Source organism: Aphelocoma coerulescens, chromosome 26 (genome assembly GCF_041296385.1).
Source record: "Aphelocoma coerulescens isolate FSJ_1873_10779 chromosome 26, UR_Acoe_1.0, whole genome shotgun sequence".
In the NCBI taxonomy this organism is placed as follows: Eukaryota; Metazoa; Chordata; class Aves; order Passeriformes; family Corvidae; genus Aphelocoma; species Aphelocoma coerulescens.
The window spans coordinates 4,401,479-4,417,632 of record NC_091039.1 but is presented as its reverse complement, the minus strand read 5'-3'; the positions used below and the strand labels follow the sequence as shown (position 1 = coordinate 4,417,632).

At 59.8% G+C, this 16,154-nt stretch overlaps 2 protein-coding genes across 2 annotated transcripts; both read left to right on the top strand.

Moving 5' to 3' along the window:
* The first annotated feature begins 96 nt into the window (after positions 1 to 96).
* On the top strand, positions 97 to 6,721 carry FANCE (FA complementation group E). The gene is made up of 12 exons (XM_068995818.1): positions 97 to 162; positions 672 to 921; positions 1,214 to 1,829; positions 1,912 to 1,956; positions 2,251 to 2,310; positions 2,392 to 2,535; positions 2,616 to 2,739; positions 3,288 to 3,363; positions 3,494 to 3,560; positions 3,656 to 3,781; positions 3,922 to 4,021; positions 4,199 to 6,721. Exons 2-11 carry the CDS (start codon positions 698 to 700, stop codon positions 4,018 to 4,020), a joined length of 1,581 nt encoding a protein of 526 aa, XP_068851919.1. The 5' UTR covers positions 97 to 162; positions 672 to 697; the 3' UTR covers position 4,021; positions 4,199 to 6,721.
* A 3,842-nt stretch (positions 6,722 to 10,563) lies between these two features.
* On the top strand, positions 10,564 to 15,581 carry LOC138098974 (inositol 1,4,5-triphosphate receptor associated 2-like). Its single transcript, XM_068995923.1, has 14 exons — positions 10,564 to 10,608; positions 10,711 to 10,757; positions 11,140 to 11,216; positions 11,369 to 11,432; positions 11,726 to 11,801; positions 12,042 to 12,069; positions 12,684 to 12,824; positions 12,936 to 13,067; positions 13,353 to 13,500; positions 13,996 to 14,048; positions 14,616 to 14,666; positions 14,767 to 14,849; positions 14,937 to 15,050; positions 15,358 to 15,581. Exons 3-14 carry the CDS (start codon positions 11,145 to 11,147, stop codon positions 15,515 to 15,517), a joined length of 1,122 nt encoding a protein of 373 aa, XP_068852024.1. The 5' UTR covers positions 10,564 to 10,608; positions 10,711 to 10,757; positions 11,140 to 11,144; the 3' UTR covers positions 15,518 to 15,581.
* The last annotated feature ends 573 nt before the right edge of the window (positions 15,582 to 16,154 follow it).

Here is a 16,154-nt window from a genome sequence, read left to right as displayed (position 1 = left end):
GGGGGGGAGGGCGAAGGCGGTGTTTGGGTTGGAATTTAAGGGTATTTGCATAAAGAGCTCGTCTGCGCGCGGTCCCGTTGCGTTTCCCGGAGGCGGGGCCGGAAGCGGCGCCTCGGGGCCCGGGGGCAGCGGGCGGAGCCCGGCGGGGACGCGGCGACATCCGTGAGTGTTCCCGGGAGTGCCCCGGGGCCGGGCGGCGGTGCCTGGGGCACGGCAGTGACGGGGGCAGGGCTTGGGGCCGGGGGGCTTGAGCTGGGGATGCGGGCGCTGCCAGCCCCCGGGTTCTGGAGGGCACGGAGGGACTGGCGGTGCTCCCGCCCGGCTGCGACCGCAGGGACGCTCCCGCACCCTCGGGTGGGGAGGGCGGGTAAAGGCAGCCCCTAAAGCTGATGCCGGGGTCGGCGCGGAGCGCGGGCAGGCAGGTTGTGATCGTCCCGTGCCTCCCCAGTGTGACCCGTGCCCGCTTCTCCCCGGTGTGACTGCGTTCGGCTGTCCCGGGTGTGACCCGTGTGCGGCTCTCCCCCTTGTGTGTCACCCGTGTCCGGTTCTCCTCGGTGTGCGTGCCCCTTGTCCAGCTCTCCCCCCTGTGTGTGTGCCCCGTGTCCGGCTGGGACCCGTGCCCGGCTCTCCCCGGTGTGTGTGACCGTGTCCGGTCTCTCCGTGTCCCGCAGGCAGCTGTGCAGCCGCCGCCGCAGCGATGGAGCCGCGGTGCCCGCCCTGGCTGCAGAGCTGCCCCCGGCCGTGCCGCCTCCTGCTCCACGCTCTGTCCTCGGGCCCCGCCGGGGCGATGGCCGCGCTGCGGGTGCTGCAGCGGGGCCAGCCCCGCGAGGGACCGGGGCAGGCGTTCCCCTGGCAGGCTCTCACCGCAGCCGTGTGCGCCGAGGAGCCCGCGCTGGAGGGGCCGCAGGACACCCTGGCTGTGTGAGTTGGACGCGCTTCTAAAGCTCGGTGTTTTGCGGGAGTTTTGGGTGTCAGGTGCACGGTTTGGGAGAGCGCATCTGCTTCCCCCGGTGGAGCGGTTTGTACATGAGGTTGGGATCATGGCAGCGACCCACCGGTGTCCCAGCTTGTGTCTGCAAAAGCTGGTGAAGGCATTAGGTGCCTCCTCTTGCTCCCTGCTAGTGCTGTGAGACTCTGCTCCGTGGGATGGGTTGGAGTCAGGACGCGGGGATTTGCTCTGACGAGTCACCTCTCCTTTTCTCCCCTTACCCAGCAAGCCACGGCTGCTGCTGCTGCCCATTTTGTGCCAGAGAAACCTCCTCTCCCTGCTCCTCGTGGTGCGGGATGTGGTGCCGGGGGACTGCCTGGACCAGCTGCTCCAGGCCTTGGAGCAAGATTCCCACGTGGATCCCTGGGTGCAGACACTGGGGGATCTGCTCCGGCAGGGACCAAGGGTAGAGGAGGGCTTCCCATCTCCCCTGTCTTCTGCGTGTCAGCAGCAGCTTAGGGACCTGTGCCAGAAAATTGGCCAGAAGAAACCAGAGGGGCAAAGAAAACTGAACTGGTGCTTCAGCAAGCAGCCTGATGCCCCTGATTCTGTGCCTCAAGGTGCGAAGCGCAAGAAAGTGTTGGAGGAGAGCCTGGACTTGGACAGTGAGAGAGAGGGGAAGAGGTTGTTGCTGGAGGAGGTGGCATTTGAGCCCCTGGGGCCCCAGGAATGTGAGGATATGGCAGGGGTAGAAGAGGAGGTGCCCCAGGAGCCTTCAGGGGGCACATCTGCTCAGAGCACAGATCAGGCTGCTCCGGACAGCTCCCAGCAGGATGCAGTTGGGGAGCTCAGGAAGATTTCCCAGACAGAGCTGGCAGCAGAGGTCCAGTCCTTTGTCCAGGTACTGGGTAGGGTTTGCTGTCCCCTTCCAGCCAGTGAGCCTTTACAGCCTGATGCCCATTCCTTCATCTCATTTCCCTCAGATGCATGGACAGAGGCTGAAAATGCTGCTGCTGCAGGAGTCCAGTGTAAGTGGTTGCTTCTGTCTCTCTCCTGGAGCTGATGCTCTAAACAGGCTCATGCCAGGGCCTCGGAAGGGGTGGAAAAGGAGGTGGATTTCACAGGGCCAGCTGGACAGGGATAAAAAACCCTGTTGTCATTTCCTCTGGGCTGGGATACAGATACCTGCCTGCACCTTGCAGGTGTGAGGGGCCACCCGTGGGCTCAATGCTGACAGACATGGAGGGAAGGCAAAATCCCTGGAGCCGTATTTTGTGGGTTGGTTGATTTGGTGCATTACTCAGGACTGTGTTTCCCTCCAGCACTCGGAGCTGCGCACCCCACCCGAGCTGAGCATCCTGAACAACTGCTCCCCCAGCCAGGTGAGCCCAAGCATCCCTGCTGCAGCCACTGCGGGGGGCCTGCTGCTGTCCCTAATGTCCCTTCCCCTCTGCCATCCCCAGCTCCAGGGGCTGTGCTCCTTCCTCCAGCTCTCCACGTGCCCCGAGCCATTCCTGGTGTGTTTCTGCAGCTGGCTGCTGGCTCTGACCCCTGACCTCAGCTACACCAGTGCAGCTGTCCTGGCAGAGCAGCTCTTCCTCAGGCGAGTACGTGCCAGGGCAGCAGAGGTTTCCTGCTCCCCGTTTCCCTCTCCACTGTCCCCACCTCCTGCCTTTTCCATCCCTAGGTCCTGTCCCTCACCCAGCCGCCTTCCCGACACCTCATGGCTGCCCTTGCTTCGTTTTGCTCCAAGTATTCCCATCCCTTCTGCCATGTGCTGGTGGCTGCAGTGCTGCAGGAGCCAGGGGAAGGTGTGGTGGGTTCGTGGGAGGCGTGGCTGCCTCTGGGAGCTGGAGAGGGGCCCAGCTGCAGGGTGCTGTCTCCTGGGAGGCATTTGTGTGTGGAATGTGTGTTAGGAACCATGGGGCTGTTTTTTTCTGGGCAGGTGAACACTTGGGGGTTGGGATGGGAGATGGGTTTACTGAGATGGAGTGGGAGGCTGGCTTGGGGCTTAATTTTTCCCAAAGGACAGCTCCCATACCTCCATGATTGGAGGGCTCCTGACAGCTCCTAATGCTCGGGCCAGAACTGCCCCAGGGTGGCTATGCTGGTGTGAGGAGGGGGTGAACCCCTGCCACAGTAGCATCCCCTTTTCCCAGAGACTGGTGCTGTTAAAACCCTTGCTGCAGCTGGGCAAAGGAAGAAGGATTATCCTGAGCAGCAGAAGGAGGCACTGCATGGTTTCTGCCTGTCCTGACTGGGTCATAATCCTGGGTGAACGGGTGCCAGGAACGGCCAGGCACATCCCCATGGATTTGGCAGCCTCTGGAGGCTCTTCCCTGCTGCTTTGCCCTTGCAGGTGCTGAGCAGACCAAGCTGATGTGTGAGCTGGTGGAGGAGTGCCTGGAGCCACACTCTGTGCAGCTGGTGCTAAGGTGAGGGGTTACGGGGTTGACAGCTCTGCTTTGGCCTCACGCCCACCTGGATGGGTCCAGCTGGCTCCAGCCATTTGGGAGCACCAGCAAGGCCATGGGGCAGCACCTTTCTTCTTCACTGTCCTTCCAGCCAAGTCTTGGAGGTGCCTTTGTCAGAGAAACTCCTGCCAGTACTGCAGGCCGTGCTGGGGCGGCAGGTGAGGGGCCCGCCTTGTCCCACGGGTTTCCTTGACAACTCCAGCAGTGCTGGAGAAAGGACCCACTCTCCTACCTGCTCCTGGGTCTTTTCCAGGAGGTGCTGCCCCCTGAGCTCTTGGATCTCCTGGTCCTGACTCTGTGCCAGCAGGCCCCAGCCTTTGCCACGTCACTCAACTACGCCAAGCTGGTGACGGCCGTGCTCACGGCGTATCAGAGCCAGGTGAGCGAGGCCAGGCTCAGGTCCTGCAGCTCCTGGTGAGCCACCAGCCAGGGCTGCAGCTGGCCTGGGAACCTGGCCCAGAGGTCTCAGATGGGCTCCTGGCAGGGCAGCACCCTGAGCTCATGCTGCCTCCATCCCAGGTCACCCCAGCTCACCGGAGCAGTCTGGCTGCAGTCCTGCATCGGAGCAACGCGGCGCTGAAGAAGTCGCTGCAGGCTGTGCTGGAAGGGGCCAGGTGAGGTGGGGACAGGGGTCCCTGTCATGGGGGATGGCAGGCTCTGCACCCTGGGCTGCCCCAGGGGTGGGAAACCAGAAGGTGCCACGGCTGCTGTGCCAGAGCCATGATGGAGCTGTGCCGTGGTGTGCATGGCAGTGGCTTTCCTCTTCTTGATTTCTGTCTTTCCTTTCTCAGGTGAGCACCAAAAGGAATCAGGAGGTGACAGCTTCCTTGCAAGGAGGACACTCATTGCACAGCAGCAGCCACAGCCCACCCCTCACTGGGTTCCCCCTGGTGAGGTGGGACCCTGCGAGCGGCATCTGTTCCCCACAGAGCACCCGGGGCCTCCTGGCAGCACCTGGTGTGAGGGGGCTCTTGCTGGGCAGTGCCATCCCAGCCCCCCACGCTCCCTGGGGCTCAGAGGTGTCTTGGTTGAACAATTAATGTGTTTCCAGGTGTTTCTGTATCTGTTCTCCCTCAGGCCTGCCACGCTCAGCCTGGCCCTCCTGTGATGGGGGCAGGGCAGGGCTGTGGGGGCCAGGCAGGACACAACCCCTGGGGGAGTTCCTGAGTTCTTACTGCCCAAAACACGTCGCTGAACCAGGACGGACATTGATTTGAGGCTGCACGAAGTTGATAATTCTGGACTTAATTCGCTGTCTTGATTTTACCTCAGCTCATTCCAAGCTCTGTGCACGTCCACATTCCTCCCCAGCAGCCAAGCCGTTTTTTGGAGTGGTGCAGGCTGGGCTGCTGCTTTGTGTATCTGATCTGCTGGGATTTACAGATCTCTGGGTGCAGGAGAGTGGGATTTAGGTGAATTCCAGCTGAACTTAGCTGGAAAATTTGGACGTTCTGCTTTATATCCACCTTTCTTTCCCATTTTCCAGGCCTGCTAGGGGCCCTGCTGTGTGTGACACATTTCTGGTGATGATGACACTTCTCATTGCCCTAATGGAAAGTGCTTGTATGGCATCACTGTGCTCAAAGTTCTATCCTGTATTCTTGAAAGTACCCACTGGAAACCTCATCTAGGCACCTCCTGGTTTGAGAACTGGGAAGAAAAGGATGGGAGAGAGTGGATACTCAGAGGCAGAGCTAGGGTTTCAATGGAGGTTTTGAAGCATTGCATACTTCAGGAGCTATTTAAAAATCCATAAACATCTACAAAGGGAGAAGGAGAATCAGAACTTGCAGGTGTGACATGTGACTGCTTCAGGTTTGCTCATTAATATTTAGATCCCAGCCAGAGGAAGGGAACTCTGAAGCATAAGGTGACACTCTTAGGGCTGAGAGCGCAGATTTCTTTATATAAGAATCTCTTAAGCTATTTTAGGTGACAGTGGACTGATGAGGCTTCAAAGGCCACATTTAGCTGGAGGACAGAAACCTCCAGGGAGCCAGATTGTTGATGTGTTTGCATTCCAGTGAGTTAATGGCTGAGTAGAGTGAAGCTATTGTAGGGCTGCCCAAAACACGACATAAATAGAAATTGTGCCATGATCACCAAGGTCTAAGCCTGCTCTTGTGGCTTTATTAGGTAGCAGGCTCTGATCTTTGCATTTTCCCTGCAGAGCTTCTACCGAGTGACCTCGGTGTCATTGTCCCCAGTGCTCCGTCTGGCCGTGGCTATCGGTCACATGGAGATGGCCACTGGCTTGTGGAAAGACCCTTCTTAGCCCTGGTTTTGCTCCTGGCTGCAGCTTATCAGCTGTGGGTTCCTTTGAGGTGTGCATGCAGATAACAATCATGTAAGGAGAATTGGGAGCAAACCCTGGGAACACTGCACATGCTGGTGGAAGACTGCTTGTTTATATGGAGGTTGGCAGCACCTGCACAGAAAACTCTGCTTTTGACTCTCTTGACCCTTTCAAGAACTTTAAAATCCATCCTGAACAGTGCAGAGAGGTGGATGCAGCATAAAACATCAGTCAGATTTTGTAGTTCAGCAGAACCTTGGCCAAGGGTGGTGGGAGTGCCAGGACTGGCTCTGTCCTTGTCCTGATTTAATAGTGGTGTGTGTGAAGGGAATGGTCTGGAGCTTTGTCCAAGACCTCTCCTAGGCTGGTGGTAGAAGGCAGTGTGGGATTTTCAGCCAGTTTATTTGTGATACTTGGCAGTGGTTCCTTACCTGCTTCCTCTTCTGCTTGTGGAGTTTTACTTCATGGTACAGAGGGGAATTCCCTTTTTGGCCTAGTAGTTCTCTGTTTTTTTTGAAGGAAATTCATCACATACAATTGCATGGGTTGTTTGTCCACTCTGCTGCCTCCACACCCTCCACAGGGATTTTTGAATCAGTTTCATGACAAGATGATTCCTCCACTCCCCAAGTGCCTTTGTGGGGCTGTTATCAGACAGCAAAGAACCTCTTTGGGGTGAGCAGAGGTGTGGGGTCGGTGGATGTTAAACACCAGACGTCAGAGCCGTGTAGGAGCCTTGGGCCGTGCAGCACCTTGTTGGAAAGGGCTGAAACTGCCCAGAGCTCCAGGTTGTTGCTGTGTCCCCTCTTGCAGCAGTGCTGGGGGTCACCCCACTTCTCCCTGGAGGTAGCTGCATGTCCAGTGACAGCCTGTTAATCTCATGTGTGTAATCCCCAACATGCTGATGCAGTTCTGCCTGGAAACCTGGGGGCTGTGACACCCAAATGTGAGGCTGAACTGCTTGGGAGATGCTCAGCAATATTTATTTTTTTCACTTGGGATTTAAAACTGAATAAAAAGAAAGAGGGATTTTCCTTCTCATCTGTTTGGGTTGTTTTGGGGTTTTTTTGCCAACAACCTTTTAATCCTAAAACAAATCGGGTTCTTTCTTGGGTAGCCTGGTGGCTGCCAGGTCCCTGTCAGCTAGGGCAGCCAGGGCCACCAAAAGGTGAATTTGCAGGAGGGCTGGGGTGCTGCTTTGTGGTTGGGCCCCTGCACAGACCTGTAAGTCGTGCTTGCCACATCAGTGGCACCAGTCAGTGTCAGCCTGAGCAGCTTTCTTCCAAGAAGTGGATAATCCAGATGACCACACTCTGTGATCTGAGCTGCAAGTTCAGCTCAACTACAGGCGCCCTGGAAGATGCTGTCGCTGTAGCTGCTGTGAGGGACCTCGCTGGAAGGAGGACAGGGGACAAAGCCAGAGCCCGCAGCAACGTGCTGCCACTCGCCCCTCTGGGCTGGAGATCTCCCAGCAGGGTCTTGTTCATCCCTGCTGAACAGGTCTGTGTGAGGGGAACCGGGCTGCTTTTCCGTGTTTGAGGCTCTGTGATACCTAGATTGCAGTCACGATTTAGCTGCTCCCAGGTTAAAAATAAGAATGCCTAAAAATCCCTGCATGCTTTTAGTAAATGCTTGTGGAGGCTTTTGAACGGGATGGTTTGTGAACAGGGGCATTGCCTCTTGTTAACCCTCCCCTGGGTGTGGGAGGGAATAGAGGCACCGGTGTAATGGTGTCCTTAGGTCTGTGTCCTCCAGGGGCAGCCCTGGGCCTGCCAGGACACCAGAGCAGAGGCCATGGAGCCTCAGCTGCTGCCTGGTGCCAGCTGCTGCTCCTGGGTAAGAAGCTGGGGCTCTGCAAAGGTGTCCATCCTCCACTGCCCTTGTTTTGTAGCCCCTGGGGCTGTGTTCTGGGCTCTCACTCTGGCAGGGGGGTCAGAGCCTGGGCCAATCGTGCCCCAGCACTGGGAGATGCTGTCTGCCCTCTCAGGGCTTACAAGGGCTGCAGACCCCAAGGGGTCCACTGGGGTCCCTGGGCGAAGGGGGGGCAACAGCAGCTGCCTCCTGGTAGTGCTGGACATCGAGCCCGACTCCCTGTAAGCTCCTTAGGGGAAGAAAGCGGCTTTAGAGGATGTGATGGATTTCAGCAAAGGGATTGGGGCCGGGGCTGAGGCAGTGGGGTGATGGCTGGGGGAAAGTGAGGCTGCTGAGAGGGGCAGGAGGGATGGGGGTCCTGGGCAGAGTGGCTTCCCTGCATCACCAAACAAGATGCTACTGGGGCTCCTCATCAGCCATCCTGGTTTAGCCTGGTGCTGTGCCCCCCACGAAAGCACGGGAGACTTCCCCCATCTCTCCTGACCACCACCACCCTGCCCTGAGCCTCCTGCCAGGGAGACGCTGAGGCTCTGCTCTGCTCCGCAGACGCCGGGCACGGAGGGAGCAGTCCTGGTCTGTTCAGCTCTGTCACCTCCTCAGCCTGCGGGTGCAAGCTCTGGCCCCGCACCAAAAGCAGAGGTTTCCTGGCCACCTGCAGACCACTCTGCCCGCCCTGGCCCGCGCGGGGAGCTCCCAGCCGCTCTCATGCATCTCCTTTAAAGGCCTTCTCTCATCGGGCTCGTCCCCGGCAGCTCCGTCTGCCGCAGATGCGGTTGCTCTGCCCCTCGGGGAGGCTCCGCCGCCGGCAGCGAGCGCCGTGCGGGGCCCCGGCACCGCCGCCCCACCGACTGCCGGCCACGCCGTGGCCCCTGACCCCCTCCCGGGGCTGATGGGGGCCCAGCAGAGCTGAGCGCCGGGTCCGGGCTTGGGTGGCCCCAGCATCTGCCTTCGGCTGCTTGAGAGGAGTTCAGGCAGGTAATGATGACCTGGGGAGGTTTGGTCGTCGCCGAGTTGAGGGAAAGCGCCCGGTCTGGCATCCCAGGGGGTTCCTTATGCTAAACCAGCTGCGTGCGTCGTATCTTTTCCATCTGTAACACAGAGATAAGGAGCGAGTGTCTGTGAGGCTGTCAGAGCTGTGGGAAAGCAGCAGCCTGCAGGGTCTGCTGTGGCTGTGATGGATTGAGCACTTTGCAGCAGGGACCAGCCCTCCAGAGGACTCTGATGGTGTGATGAGTTTGGCTGATCCCCGCTGGCTGGGGGCGCCTGAGCCCCTGGGTGGAGGTGTCAGCGACAATTCCCACTGTACAGGCGTGAAATGGGCTGGCTTTGACAGGTGCCAAGTGCTGCTTTTTACACCTTCATCAGCGCTTAACAGGCTCTGCGAGCTGGGTGATGGCCCTGCTTGGTTCTGGGGTGACCTAGACTGAGCTTGGCCCAGGCTTTGCACACGCACGTGGGGCTTCAAGCAGTCCCTGCTCTCTGTCCCCCTAGATCTCTCCTGAATTTCCTGTCCTGGACAAAAAAAATCTCCTTCTGTCCCATATGTGCATGTCCATGGGCACAGCCTGGGAGGAGTCACTGCAGGACAGTCCCTTGTGCACAGCGACTTTACCCTGGGCTGGGAGAGGCTCTGTGGACTTTGTGCATCTGTGATTCTTTCAACATTGTAAAACAGCTTCAGTGGGTTGTCCAAGTTCCTTTAGATTTGAAAATCTTTTAAATTTGTGTCCCTGGGAGCTCAGGGATTGCCCTGTCTGCAAGAACAGGAGGTTTGCTCCCACTCTGCACTGGGTGCTCGCAGTGTGGGGTGGGTGCAAATCTACCTCCCCCCATGAAGTTGACCCACATCACAAGCCCAGAACGAGCATTGCCCTGGGGGAAGGAAATGGGGATGGCAAGCAGGAAAACCCACCCTCAGCACTGCCCAGAAATGAGGCTTCCATTGAATTTCTCATTTGCCTTGCTCTGTGCCCATCCGAATCTCACCAGCCTCCTCCTGAATCACAGCGGGCCTCCCCACCTCTTTTCCCACAGATGCCTCCACGCTAAGCAGAGGAGCTCGAAGCTCCTGCTGGGTGAGAAAACGCTTTAAAAATACAACATTTAGAGGCGTTCTCCATCTGCGCGCAGCTAATGTGGGTCTCTCGTGATAGGTGTGCTGGTCCTGGAGCCTCTGCACTTCAAAAATGAAGCCACTCGAAGGGACCTCGCTGGGACGGGGCAAGGAGGAGGCGCAGGGACCGGCCCAGGGACCGGCCCAGGGACGCCGGCGGCGGCAGCGGCAGAGGACAAGCTGTCCACCCAGCCCCTCACCTCAGAGGTATGTGCACAAAAAGCTCACCCAGCGGCTCCCGGGGTGCTAGGAAGGATGGGACAGTGATGGCAGTGCCAGGCAAGGGACAATGAGCATCATTTTGGCATGGTGGCACCTTCTCCTGCAGCCTCTTCACTCAGGCTTGCCAGGAGGTGAGGGAAGAGCCCTTTCCAGAGCCAGGGGAAAAAGTTTGGGGGTTCAAACCCTCTCCCAGTTGGGTGCTGGGCTCCAGCGTGGGCTGCAGAGGGCTCTTTGCACAGCAGCCCGTGTCTCCACGCGCTGGTGACCTGCCACCCCTGGTGGCCTCCAACGTCATCGAGCAGGGATGCTACAGAGCTGCCAGACTTTCTGGCACCCAGGACAAGGTTTTTGGGGTGATGAACCCGTCCCCGTGCACTTTTAGGGGGGCCTGCCATCCCCATGGGGGTGCTGCGAGATGATGCCTGGGCTCTGTCGGCGGCTGCATTTGTTGTGGTGCTGGAAGAGGGCGGCTCGCAGCGAGGTCCGCTTGGCAGCCAGAGGGGAAAAAAAAAAAAAAAAAAAAAAAGACAGTGCTGAAGCAAAGCTGGTGACTCACTGCTGGCTGGGAACGGCCTCGGCGGGTCCTCTGTGGGGCTCTGCGGCGGCGGCAGGAGCGGCAGGAGCGGAGGGGGCGGCTCGCCCGGGGCAGGCAGAGCAGGACAGGGACGGAGCAGGCTGTGGAGGATGCTCGGGAGGGACCCAGGTCCTGAGCAGCCCCATCGAGGGAGCTGGGAGAGCGTGGGGGGTGGGATGCTGCCGATGCTTCCTGAGTTTCTTTAGGGATTACCCGGGATTCCCTCCACAGGGAGCAGCAGGCAGAGCTGTGCGGGCTCCTCACATCTCCGGATGAAGGTAAGGGCAGCCCAGGGGGTGGTGGGGTCAAAAGGGTGGGTTTTCCACCCTCCCTCCCTGAGCAGCAGGAGGGTGTCCCCTGGCCTGGCAGCATCTGCCTGCAACCCCTTCCAGCCCTGGGACCCCAACCCCATCCCCTGGATTTGCCTCACCAGCTGTAACCCACGCTCTGCACTGGATCCCTTGCCCTCCTCCCCCTGCCCTGCCCAGCTGAGCTCCAGCTCCCTCAAACCCACGGGGATATTTTGGGAGGTACCTGGTAGCTCATGTCCCTGGCAGCCTGCAGGCTGCAGAAGTGCCAGGGGCAGTTTTGGGGGTGTCTCCTGAAGTGGTGTCAGGCTGGGGAGGGGTCCCTGCTGCCTACCACTCTCTCTGTCCCCAGGCAGGATGAGCAGTCCCCAGGGACACCCAGGCCGGGTTTTGGCCGGGAGCGAGCAGAGCGTGGAGCAAGTCAGCCAGGTGAGAGGGAGGGGAGGCCAACAGGTGGAGGGACCTTCCCTGCCTGGTTCCTTGGGCTCAGCCAGGCCCCCAGCCCCTCTGTGCTGGTCTTTTCGGGATGCCGTGCAGCACCAGGGAGAGGTTTGCTCCAACAGCACTCTTGTGCCTCTCAGGAGCCAGGCAGGGCCATGCAGGAGCAGGCTGTGCACCCTGGGGTCAGTGACAGGACTGAAGAAGGTGAGTGAGTCCCCATCCCACATCCCAGCTGGGTCCCCTTAGGGGAGGGCTTGAAGCAGTTGGGGATGAGCATGGGAACACGTTCTGATGGGGGTCATCTCCCTTGGTGGGGACACGGGGAAGGGGAGACTTGGCCTGGGGGGCCTTAAAAGCCCCCTGATGCTGGGGGAAGGATTGGGATGGTTCCACAACATGGGCACCTACCCCTGCTAAGACAGGAGGGCAGAGGGAGGAGGGAAGGCCAAGCAGAAGCCCTCATGTGTGGTCTCTGTGGCCCCACTGCCTTCCTGCAGGTGCAGAAACACTGCAGGAGCCGCTGCTGAGTCTCCCCAGTGAGCTCTCAGTGCTGGACAGACTTGGCTTGCACAGGTAAGACCAGTGAGCGCCTGCATCCCTCGGGGGCTACAGGACAGGGGGGGGTCCCAGGGCACAGCACGGTTCAGATTGGACTTTGCTCCTTTTCCACTGCACAAGAGCTGCTGTCCACACAATGGGCACTTGGCTTCTCACTTCTCGTGGTGGCTGGCACCCCTGGGAGCAGAACAAGGGCATTTTCATCATGCAGCCCCCATGATGCCTCCATCCCTGACAGCACTTCTCTTTCTGCAGGGTGGCTTTGACAGAGCAGGATCTGGAGGTGAGGGCTCCGGGTGGGCTGGGGAAGGGGGACAGAAGGACAGACACCTTGCTGGCTCACAGTCCCAGGGCTGTGCCCTGCTCCTGCAGGCACCGCAGTCCCCTGGCAGCCACCTTATAAACCCTTTCCCAGAGATGCTTTTGGCATTTGGAGGCAGCTGCATTTCCATGAGTCGGTCCTCTGAGCGCCCGGCAATCCCACAAAGTGCTCTGCAGCTGTTGAAGAGCGCCCTTAGCCGGGGAGGCAGCAGGAGCCACGCTAATAAAAATAATTTCCCTGCGAGTGCCAGGGCTGAGTCAGGCTCAGCCGTCAGCCGGGACCCGCAGCGAGGGCTGGCGTCTGCCCGGCGCGTGCTCTTGCCAGGAGGGCTCAAGATTTCCATGTGTTATCGGCTGCCTGGGGGACGTGTCTCCTCAGGCTGGCATCTTAAGGGACTGTCCCCAGCATGCAGCAGCCTAACGGGTGCTGGAGCCAAACAAATGCTGATTAACTTTAGCACTTCCCTGTTTGGTGGCACGCTGGGAGGTCTGTCTGTGCCTTGGGGACAGCAGCACACGGCCCCGGTGGCTTCCCTTCTGCCCCCATGTCCCACCTCTCGCCTTCCCACCCCACAGGCAGCCTTTGCCCACCTTGCCCTGGCTTTTCGCTGCGATATGTTCACCCTGCAGCAACGGGTGGAGGTGGAGAAACGGGCAAGGGATGCAGCAGAGGAAAACATCCAGGAGGAGCTGGGGCAGTGCCAAGCTGCCCTGGAGGTAGGTGGGCACCAGGGCAGGGGGCTGGCATGTGCTGGGAACATCCAGCCCCAGAGGGGTTTGGATGACTCAAAGTGCCAGCTCCAGCAGTTCCATCCTATCCCCCCACAGAGGCTGGGTCGATCCTCTGCCAATGCAGGCTGCAAGGAGGTGCTGGAGCAGCTGCAGCACAACCTGGCCGTGCTGTCAGCAGCTGTCGAGCGGGCAACCAGTGCCGCGGAGAAGCTGGGGGCTGTACACCAGGTATGCCCACAGGCCAGGGCTGGGAGTGATGGAGGGTGCTACACACAGGCCTGGGGACTCGTCCCTGGGCTTGCTGGGGCTTGTCCCTCCTCTCATGGCGCTGGCCTTGACCTCATGTTTGTGCTTAGGAGAGTGCAAGGGATCCATGCGCCTGCCCTGGGGAGCAGGAAGGGGATGCAGCTGCACTCCCTGGGTGGAGGCACCATGGGATGCTCAGGGAGGGACTGGCAGAGACCTGGCTCCTTAGGAGATGGGGGCCCTGACCCCCATCCTGCCTGGCTGCAGGAGGCCCGGATGAGCCGAGCAGCAGAGGTGATGGTGCAGCACGTGGAGAACCTGAAGCGGCACCACATGCGGGAGCACGCGGAGCTGGAGGAGATGAAGCGCCTGATCCAGCAAAACTCCCGCAACCGGCAGCTGGCGGAGATCCAGGGTGAGGTGGGCTCTGCCGCCGGGGCCTCTGCGGGGTTTGCACGGAGCAACCCTGCAGGATTTGGTCCCGAGCCCCTCTGGAGGGTCAGTGTGACCCTGCACCACAGAGCCAGTGGGTGGTGTGAGTCGAGGACCAGTGGTGGGGAACAGCTGATGGATGGGGTGGTGAAGGGAACAGCTGATGGCAGTTGTGAGGGGACAGTGGAACAGCAGATCGGCGTGGGAGCAGGTGCTGGTGGCCGGAGAGCCGTAACCCAGCTGGGAATGCGGGGCAGTGGGGCCCCATGCACAAAAAGGACTCTGTTCCTGAACACCAAGCCCCACACGTGCCATTGCCGTGCATGTGACAGGTCCCCCTGCCTGGGGCACCACCTGTGCCACACACAGAGCACATGGCCAGGACAGCTTTCAATGGCAGGGAGGTTTGTGACTGTCTGTGCATCAGCCCCATCTTAGTGTTGGGGGACGATGTAAGGTGGCTTCTCTTTGCTCCCAGATGATGTGGAGCCACGGCTGAGACCTCACCCCCTGAAGAGAACTTTCCAGCAGGTAACTGGTCCTGGTTCAAGAGTCTCGGAGTCAGTGCCTCCCCATGCCCTGCTGCCCTCACTCAGCTGGCTGCCCCCACACATCCACTAGGCCCCAAGCAATGTTACTCCAGCCAGCTGCTTGCTGCAGGGAAGATCTGCTGGAAGTGCCAGGGATGAGACAAAATGTAGGGGCAGCCTCGGAGGACTGTTGGTAGACAGCAAGCTGGGGGCTGCCTGTCCAAGAGATCTCAGGCAGATCCTTCTTCCATTGCAGGGTCACAGTGCAAGAGCCACAGGCTTGGCTATTCTCTAGCACCAGCTTGAATGCGACACTGATTCCCCTATAGCTCCAGAGGTAGGGGAGGGGGTTAGGCAGCCCCACCAGAAGAGCTTGCAGCAGTAATGACAGGCATAAACCTCTTGGCTTTGACCTTCCCTGGCTTTCCAGCTTCCCCTCAGCTCCAGGGCCAGCGGGAGTTGGCAATGCCCCTTCTCCTTGATGTCCCTTGCCTGTTCTGGGGAGGTGATGGGAAGGAAGAGGTGAGAAGCAGCTGCACGGTGCTCACCCCCAGCCCCTCTGTTGCAGGGGTCTGCCCGCCGCAGAGTCAGCATCGCCGTCATCCCCAAGCAGCTCTTGGTAAGGACGTGTTCGGTGGGGACAGTCAGGAGCTGTGTCCCCAGGCTCGGTGCTGCTGGGGCTCTGGGTCCCCACTGATGCTCCCACCTTCGGTGCCCAGCCAGGTGCCAGCCCCGACAGCCGAGCAGCCCCAGCAGGTGACTCGGAGCCAGAGGGGGCCCAGCGCTGGCCCAGCATCCAGAGGTAACTGCACTGGGTGGCCGGGCAGCCATGGCACCGGCTCCACTGGCCCACGTGGGACAGCGCCAACCCTGTCCTCACCCTTCCCAGGAGTGAACTGGAGCCACGGGCCCAGGACAGCGCCGTGACCGGGAAGCTGGTGGCTGAGGCAGATGGCAGAGGCTCAAGTGCAGGGGACGAGGAGCCGGAGCAGCTTGGGCTGACGTGAGCAGCACCCTGCATGTGCCCAGCATCCCCCCGTGGCTGCTGGCCTCTCTCTAGTCCCCAGGTGGCCAGCACTTGGGCAGGGGCTGGGGGATTTAGTGGTGGAAGGCCGGGATTTTGCTGTGCCTCAGTTTTGCCCGTGCATTGCGGGTTGCCCACGCTCTCCCAGGCTTGTTGCATTTGTGTTTGTAAAAGGGCCAGTGAGGTTTGGGGCTAAGTTAAACATCCTTCTTGTCTCCCACTGGGGTGGAGGTGGGATTTGCTCTCTCCCACGGGTGACAAGTGTCCCTGGTCACTTTCTCCCCAGGTCCAAAGGGTCTGCAGCGGAGCTGTGGCGTCCGTGGCTCTTCTTCCCGCAGCACTACTGGGTTATCTTCTGGCTGCTTCTCCTGAGCATCGCCTTCCTCCTCTTCATCCGTGTCCTCGAGTTGCAGCGGCTGCAGTCTGCAGCATCATCCAAGGCCTAGCTGGACCGGGGAGGGGGAGCTGAGAGGCATCTCTGCTCCTTCCCCACGTCCTAAAACACCAAAACCCTAGAATAATAAAATGGGAGGAAAAATGGGGGAATTGTAATGACGGAGCAGGGGGAACATCCTGTGGCGGGATCTAAGGTATGGCTGGCACATCCATATAATCATGAAGGGTTCAGGGAGCTGCAGAAGCTCTCACTGATGCTCTGAGTTGCCTGTTCTCAGCACATCAAGGGGTGCAGGTGTGCTCCCACATGTCGCCTGTGCTGGGGACAGCCCGGGCTGCCCGCAGCGGTGGGTTTGCAGTAGAGCCGCGTCCCTCAGTGCCACCACGTGCCCTCACTCCCTGCTGTAATTCACATCTAATGCTCCTTTGCTGCTGCCCGGGGGACGATGCTGGGGCTGGAAGGCGCAGGTCCGTGCTCAGCCTTTCCCACGGCACCACAAAGTGCTCACAAACAGAGGGAGCTGTTTCCGACCGCTGGGGAAAGGCGCCTGGTTTGACACAGACACCCCGTTTCCGTGTCCGCCCCAGCCTCTCGCGGCCCCGGAACACGGGTGGGCTTCACTGCACCCGCACCCAGCAGCTTTGCAGGGGCCAGAACAGCCCGGCCGAGCTGCCACGGTGGGGGTT

Excerpts from the sequence above, each read along its gene's own strand:
- FANCE (XM_068995818.1), top strand. The coding sequence starts at position 698 with ATGGAGCCGCGGTGCCCGCCCTGGCTGCAGAGCTGCCCCCGGCCGTGC. Across the intron at positions 922-1,213 it reads CCGCAGGACACCCTGGCTGT|CAAGCCACGGCTGCTGCTGC; the intron begins GTGAGTTGGACG and ends CCCCTTACCCAG. Across the intron at positions 3,782-3,921 it reads TCACGGCGTATCAGAGCCAG|GTCACCCCAGCTCACCGGAG; the intron begins GTGAGCGAGGCC and ends CCTCCATCCCAG.
- LOC138098974 (XM_068995923.1), top strand. The coding sequence starts at position 11,145 with ATGAGCAGTCCCCAGGGACACCCAGGCCGGGTTTTGGCCGGGAGCGAG. Across the intron at positions 13,068-13,352 it reads AGCTGGGGGCTGTACACCAG|GAGGCCCGGATGAGCCGAGC; the intron begins GTATGCCCACAG and ends GCCTGGCTGCAG. Across the intron at positions 14,049-14,615 it reads TGAAGAGAACTTTCCAGCAG|GGGTCTGCCCGCCGCAGAGT; the intron begins GTAACTGGTCCT and ends CCTCTGTTGCAG.